Raw genomic sequence first — 8,033 nt, forward strand, 5'->3', positions numbered from 1 at the left:
TGTTTTTCGAACGAATCGATCGTTCTCGTTGAAGGGACGAGAGAAAAAGGGAAACGAAAAGAAACGATAAGAGAAATCTTCTATTTCGTTAACCGTAGTAAAAGAAAGAGAGAGAAAGAGAGAAAAAGAGAGAGAGAGAGAGAGAGAAAAAGAGAGAGAGAGAGAGAGGAGGAAGAAGGAGAGGGAGAGGGAGAGAGTAACCGTAAAAAGTAAATTAAATAAGAATTAAATAGAAATAAAACCGCTCAGCCAAGTAATTGCTTGGCCCGTCGGTTCGTCCCACAATCGTCGGAGATCCTTCGCTCTCTTCTAGTCCTACAGAGCCCAAACCCAAGAGTAGAAAGGAAAGGGGATTCTCGTCGATGGACACACGACGTCGAGTAATCCAACAAAGAATTACTCTCTGCCTTTACCGTACGTGCAATTCTTTATTTTATTTATCAAAATTATTAGTACCGATGAATGCTCGATTTTTATAATATAAAAAAAAAAAAAAAAAAAAGCGAACGAACGAACGAACGAACAAACAAACAAACAAACAAAAAAAAAGAAAGAAACGTACGCTTCTAGGTCTATCCGACGAGTGAGAAAGAAAAAAAAAAAGAGAAAAATGAAGAAGAAGAAGAAGACAAAGATGATAAGGAGGAGAAGAAAGAGGAGGAAGAAGAGGAAGAAGAAGAAAAACGAAGTTGTTTGAAAATTCAAGGAAAAAACCTTCGAGAGAATGGTAAGGTGTCGGTGATAAAAATAAGGTGTGGGAGGCAAAAGGGCGCCGTTGGTGAAGAAGGGTGCCATAGAGTCAAGGCGAAATTCGAGGCGGTCCGCGCGACGGCAATCATGGGAGGATTAGGTGCACGTATAAGGATCGGACGCCTACTGTAAGCGAGGGAAGAGATAGATAGATAGAAGATGGGAGAGGGAGAGAGAGAGGGATACAGAGAGATAGATAGAGAGAGAGAGTGAGAGAGACTCTGAGTTTGCCGAAGGGGAAGAGGTCAAACGGGGGCAAGATAGACGTCTGAGCGCGGGGCTTGAAACGTAAATGATATTCCATGAGGAGCATATGCGTGCCGAGATGGCTCCTCCTCCTTCGTGCCTTTGCGTGCCGCATACAAGGGTAGCCTTGCACGGTGGTATAGCACCCTGTGGCAGTGGGGCGCTGCTTTATTACAAACAAGGATTACCCGCGTAATGGGACATTCTGTCCCTTCTCTCGCTTCCAAACCGAGCAGTGAGAACGTCCTTTGCACTGACTCACGCATCTCTCTCTCTCTCTCTCTTTCTCTCTCCCTCTTTATATATATATATATATATGTGTGTATTTAGGTGTGTGTATATATATTGTATATATGTATACCCACACGTATGCTCGATGTTTATCCAAGCATGCTTGTCTCTTTGAAAGGTACGATCTTCCAACAACCGGTAAGATCCTCTTTGGACTTTCGAATTGACCTTCGAAAATTAATCCCATCCTCTCTTCTTCGATCGATTAAAATTACAAATTACTTCGTTGGCGCATATTATTATAGATTTAATAATATTAAATCATACGAATGATATCAATCAATCTCATTTTCGCGTCCCATTCGAATCACACGTTGTATCATTGATATGATACAACGTCAAGAAGCGACGAAATAGGGAATTTCATTACGTTCAGTTTCGTTTCGTTTCATTTCGTTTCAACATATACGATGATATTTATTTTATATCTATACGTTTGACTAATTCCAGTAGAGCAAAGACACCTAGATAATCTAGATTATCGATCGCGTTTTAAAGCATCGATTTGTGGACCTTCAAACAATTCATTCTGTGTACTCGGCTTCAGTGGAAAGAAGCAAATCCGATTGGTTATTCTTGAAAATACGAAGTGGTCAGAAGGCTTAACACGATTTGTCGATATATATATATTGTATGTATGTATGTATGTATGTATGTATGTATGTATGTATGTATGTATGTATATATATATATATACATGTGTGTGTGTGTGTGTGTGTGTGTATGTGTGTGTAGATATATATAGATTCAAATATCTCTCTCCCACTACAATCTCGGAAATCCATCTTTAAATATTGTAAAAAGTTCCGTCAATTTTACGACTGTAGCCAGGATTCGATTGATCCGTGTGAGGACCCTCCATAGCTAATTTCACACTGCTAGGATGTATCCTATCCTGAGTGACCGGTCCGCGATAACACTTTAATGATTCACCCAAAATCCTTTCCTTCGTCGAGGACTCGAATATATTTTTGGTTATGATTACCTTTCTCGTCTGTTCAACCGGTAATATTGGCTTCTTAGGTACGATCTATAACATAAATACAATTATAACATAAATACATATCATTGTGCTCATACGTGCATTGATAATTACAAAAAAACAATTTATTAACCTTTATCTCATTCTTGAGAACTCGCCAAGTCTCTCGTCCTAGAGTTTCTGGTTGCATGATTGTATACATCTTTGGAACTAACGTGTCCTTGCTATGAACGTAAATACTATTCAATGCCAAGTCCAAAGAATCATTTGGCACCTACAAATACATTCACGATATGTTTATATTTATGTATACATTTACGTACATACATACGTATGTATGTGTATATATATATATATATATATATATATATATATATATGATTTTAATGGTAAATATTAAATTATGAAAGATTAATGATATTTTAGATTTAAATTAATCTACCTTTGGTCTGATCAATCGGCAATCTTTTCTTATGCTATTTAAGGTATGATGAGCGAAGAGACGTTCGTAAGGAGTCAATTTCAAATCCCAGTCCTTGTAGTTACGTAAGACTTTATCACCTAACACAGGTCCACCGGCCGTCCAACAACCCTCTCGAGAGACATCCGGTACGGGATAAGGATTCCGTACGTAATACGCTTCGGCCACCATATTTGTAAAGCTACGATCGATAGATCCTTGATTACGATCTCCCATAAACCCCCATAACCCCCAGAAAAGAAAGAAAAAAGGGAAGAGAAATAATAACAACAACCGAAAAAAAAAAGAAAGAAACGATAAGATGATTATCGATGATATGTAACCATGTACTTTTATGCTGAATTTAGCGATTACAAATATCGAAAACTATCGAAACAAGATTACGATCTACGTAACGATAACTGTTCCGTTGAAAGAATTTAATCGACGATTTTAATCGTTAATAGATCAGTAACGGGGATGCCGTTTATATTAATCAATCTTTCATTTAATCTAATTTATTATTTATCGATATAATTAAATAGACACAACTTACATATACTTAGATATATATATATATATATATATATATGCATTATATTGTAATTAACGTTTGCGTTTCAAAAAAAAAATAAATAAATAAATAAAAAAAAGATATATATATATATATATATACGAATAGAATATATTTAGGATAGAAAAATAAAAGAAATATTTTGTATCGAAATTAAATCGAGAGGAAATCTCTAAGAATTGGGAACTACTGAGAGTTCCTGTGAATGGCATCGTTCGTGGTAAATCTCGAATTTCACAATAAGCTCTTTCAGTGAAATCCTAAAAGGCGAGAGTCGCTTGTAACTGACTTTAGGTAGTCTTAGGAGCCCTACGAAAGTACTTCGCGCTTCTCGAGCCAAAAAGAAGAAGAAAAATAAGAAGAAGAAGTAGAAGAAGAAGAGGAAGAGAAAGAGGAAGAGATAGAGAAAGAAGAAGGTACAAACGATCTCGATAAGTGGACACCCTACAGAGAATGATGGGACACAGGCCTTCTGCATGAATTAACTTGGTTCCCTCATGAATGAATTAGGATTGGAATTGGGGTGAAATTTCTTTTGAACAACGTCGGCTTCAACCACACCGGAAGTTACTTCTTAACTCTCAATCGGTTTTTAAGTTTTATGGTATCCGCAATACACTCGTGAAAAGAAATAAAATAATGATCGCTCTGTTCGATCGTCGTCATCGTCTTCGTTGGTCCTTTAATACATACATACATATATATATATATATATATATATATATATATTTTACTATTAAATATGTATAGAAATATTTTTAAAAAAAGGGGAAGAGAAGAAGTCATCTTAAATTAATCAATAGTATCATTATTTCTAATAGGAATGAATAATTATAAGAAAAAGTATATGCCTAGAAGAAAAAAAGGAAAGTAATATAATTGATCGAGTAAAGTAAATGAAGAGATTGATTCACCTGTTTCCTTAAAAGATATAGATTTTGTATCGAAAAAAAAAAGTATGAAAGGAAAGAAGAAAGAAAGGGCGGAAGGAAGGACACGTTATACACACGGTTATGGTTGGTTCCCCGCATTTAAACGTATTTTGCTCTATTTCCTTCCCTTCTCCTCTCTCTCTCTCTCTCTTTCTCTCACTCTCTTTCTCTCGCTCTCAGGAGGTGGTCGGCCATGGGCAACGCCGACGTCCAATATTAAACCCGCAGTAATTTATGTTAGCACAAGCGTGCATAATGCTGTTTGTATAAAGCGAGACGATGGCACGTGTCGGCTCGTGCGGTAACATGCATCAATCCCCCTTCAGCATCCATGGTAATTCTTGCCACGTTCCTACTTCGGTGACCTCGCGAGACGACGCGTCAAATCCCGCTTAGATCTCTAATATATTTTTTGTATGAATGCATCTAACTAACGTGATATATGTATATATATATATATATATACATACACAGATACATGTATATATCATACGTATGTAAAATATCTATGGGTCACATAAACGAGATCTTAAATGTCCATGTTGTAATAAAATCTTCATTCGACTTCTATCCAATATCTCCATTTTCTTTAAATTTACGCTCTATCTCGAAAGACAAACTAATGGGAATTATTTATTCCCATAGATTTTGGCAAATTTATCGATATATCAATTTCAATCGAGATAATTCGATTTTATCTAAACGATCAATAAAACTCAATCCATTTTGCAATATAATTTACTTTCTCTAATTCGTTCCTTTTTTTTTCCTTTATTTTTTCTTTTTTTTTACAGTTAAATCTAATTCTTCATCATCGTTTTGTTCTGTCAATTATAGATAATATAATATCAAAAGTAAATCAAACATTCTTCCAAAGCAATATATCTGACGTTTTCTCTGCAAAAGCAATTATATACATATCTTATGTCGTAAATATCGATTCGTTGAAGGATAGACAGAGAGGGAGAAAATAACAAAATGTGACAATTTTTCTTTGATCAAATCGATTGGAATTGGGATGAAAGGTCAAAAGGAAAAGGATAATCGAAAAGGAAAAGTAATTTGCGACAGATGGATGCGCTTATTCGAAATAAAAGGAAAGAGGTGAGAAAAAAAGAATAACAACAACAACACCAACAACAACAACAACAACAACAAAAATGTAACAAAAAAATAATGAAGAAATGGAACGAGGAGGAAGAGGAGGAGGAAGGTGACTCCTCGATCGAGAAATTTTTTACATCATTGTACTAACATGTAACAGATCATCCGTGAAACTCTTCCTTTATCTTCGTCACCCTTAGAGTATTTCGCGAGAGAGAGAGAGAGAGAAAGAGAGAAAAAGGGGCGAGGGGCGGGGGCTGGCGAGGTGGTGGCGAGGGGGTACCAACGATAGCTCGACGACACGCGTAATCGCGTAATCGCGGCGCGTGCTGAAGTTCGGGTTGCGGGAGCTTTGCGTACGCCTACACGAGCTAACGGCCACGTGCACGGTCGTGCACGCCCCTGAATCAACAACGTCGATCGAGTGTAGGTAGATATATCTACTATAGGATTCAAGCAAGATTCGAATTCGAGCATGTACTATGAGCCTCCCATTTTCTTTCCTTTCTCTTTTTATTTTTTATTTTTTTTTATTTTTTTTTTATTTTATTTTTTTTTTTATTTCTTCTATTCGTTTCCTTTTCTTTTTTTTTTTTTCGTTTCTCGTTTTTTGTTTTATCTTCGATTTCTTTTTCTTTTTTCTTTTTTTCTTTTTTCTTTTTTCTTTATATATATATATATGTACACGTTCTTCTAGCGAGTAGAGTAATCGTTAGTAAATCGTTAGTTCTATTAGCGAGTAAAGTAATCTAATGAGTAGAATAATCGTTATAATACCTAATAAAATTTGAAAATAATTTATTTACGAATGCGAATTAAAAGGATCAAGCTCGTTCTTCGTAACGCATATAATTAGATGGATATATATTTTTATCGTCAACCGTGCACTGAATTAACAATGGCGATCGAGTTTAGCTGGAGATATATATATACATATATATGTATATATATATATATATATATATATGGTAGGATTCAAGCAAGATTAGATTTCGAACATGTACCATGCAGACGAATTTCATTCAATTTTTTTCTTTTATTCCTTTTTTTTTTTTCTTTTTTTCTTTGTTTGCTTCGCGAATAAATAAAGTGTATCTCGTTAGTGATCGTTATCGATCATCGATATGCAATAAAATTTAAAAATGATCTATTTACAAATTCGTATTAGTAGGATCATGGTGGTTCTTCGTAACGCTTAAAATGGATATTCATTGTTAACGTAGTAAATCGAGATCAAATTTAAAATTTAAAATTTTTCCCAGTATCTTTCGATAAGTCCATGATCAAAGATAGGTTATCCAAATGGTTTAAACGTTTCGATTTGTCTCATGAAAAATAAAAATTCACCATTTCCGTGGCGTAACATACTCGAACCACGTCCATCGTTATCTCCTTATTTTATTTTAGATCCCGAAAAGAATGTCGAAAATATGAGCGTAACTTTCAGGACGATTTTCGCTGGGAATTCTACGTTTAAACCGTAATCCTATAATATCTTCGAGCCGATATCCCGTCCCGGGGCAATGGAATCGTGCATTCAAATGTACATCGTTTCCCAGCATGCTCTTCGAGGAGCCAGCTAGCCGAGGACAATGCCGAAGGGATGATATTGCCAATATTTGGTTTGATTCTGGTGCGAATGTGCGGGGTGTAGACACTAACATGGAGGGTGCGAGCAAACGAAAGAGAGAGAGAGAGAGAGAGAGAGAGAGAGAGAGAGAACATCCCTTCGAAAGGGAAGAGGAAGGGTCCAGTGCACGTATGTACGTTAGACGCGAGCCCGATTACCATTTGAATGTCCCTGCCTTTGGTCAGCCTTTGTCGAGACACCTCTCTCTCTCTCTCTCTCTCTTTCTCTTTCTCCCATACACACATATAAACGCACATATAAACTCATACATAGACACACGTATACACACTGACCGTATCTATGTATGTAGGTATCTATAATATAAAGGACACTATACCCTCCTTCCTTTTGTCTACCAGCCCGTATGTTCGATTCTTCGGGTTCGAGAAATAAGGAACGAGCTTTGACAGTTCTCAACACGCCTACCTTTTACTCGCTATCATTCGTTTTCTCTCCTCTCTATCTCTTCTCCACTTCTTTTTTTTTTTTTTTGTTATTCTACTACACCTAAGGGTGCAAGTTGACCGACCTAGGGCAAGATCGATGATACCGGGCGGCCCTTGATGTGCCACCGATCGCTACTATCATTTGTCTCTCTCTCTCTTTTTTTTTCTTTTTTTATCTTGTTCATGATACTTCAGAACTCTCGTATTTCCCGATATTATTTCGAAATGGTTAATTTAATTACTTATCTGATTTCGATCTTAATATCGTCTACTCACACAATGTATATAATTATTAATCATGATATATTATATACATATATACATATATATATATATATATATATATATATATATAATAGTACTCACGTGGTTGATATTATCAATTTCATATTCAGTTAATTCAAGAATCAAAGAGATGAGGATTAATATTTGACGTGAAAAAAAAAAAAAAGTAAAATCGGATTTTCCCAATCGAACTCATCGAATTCTCTTAAAGAAACGAATATTTTCGATCGAAGTTTTCCACGGTGAAAATAATGCCTTACACTCTGCGTGACCGATAGAACGAAAGCAATGGGGGGGTTAGTCTTGCACCAGTGCTGGTGCGACAGGTGGCCC

General features: G+C 36.0%; 1 protein-coding gene across 3 annotated transcripts in view; it reads right to left on the reverse strand.

Moving 5' to 3' along the window:
• Positions 1-583: 583 nt before the first annotated feature.
• The window catches only part of LOC118451310 (cilia- and flagella-associated protein 276), a 15,124-nt gene continuing 7,674 nt past the window's right edge, over positions 584-8,033 (reverse strand). Inside the window, exons 2-4 of one of the 3 annotated variants that reach the window (XM_035887735.2) lie at positions 2,712-2,931; positions 2,403-2,543; positions 584-2,317 (exon numbers count right to left, since the gene is read on the reverse strand). In XM_035887735.2, the coding sequence (XP_035743628.1) occupies positions 2,075-2,317; positions 2,403-2,543; positions 2,712-2,921 (594 nt within the window). In that variant the 5' untranslated portion in view covers positions 2,922-2,931 and the 3' untranslated portion in view covers positions 584-2,074. Of the gene's footprint in view, positions 2,318-2,402; positions 2,544-2,711; positions 2,982-8,033 lie in introns of those variants that run through there. The other 2 variants (XM_085658630.1, XM_035887734.2) reach the window with 2 other exon arrangements.

Source organism: Vespa mandarinia, chromosome 8 (genome assembly GCF_050613455.1).
Source record: "Vespa mandarinia isolate Hongniang chromosome 8, ASM5061345v1, whole genome shotgun sequence".
NCBI lineage: Eukaryota > Metazoa > Arthropoda > Insecta > Hymenoptera > Vespidae > Vespa > Vespa mandarinia.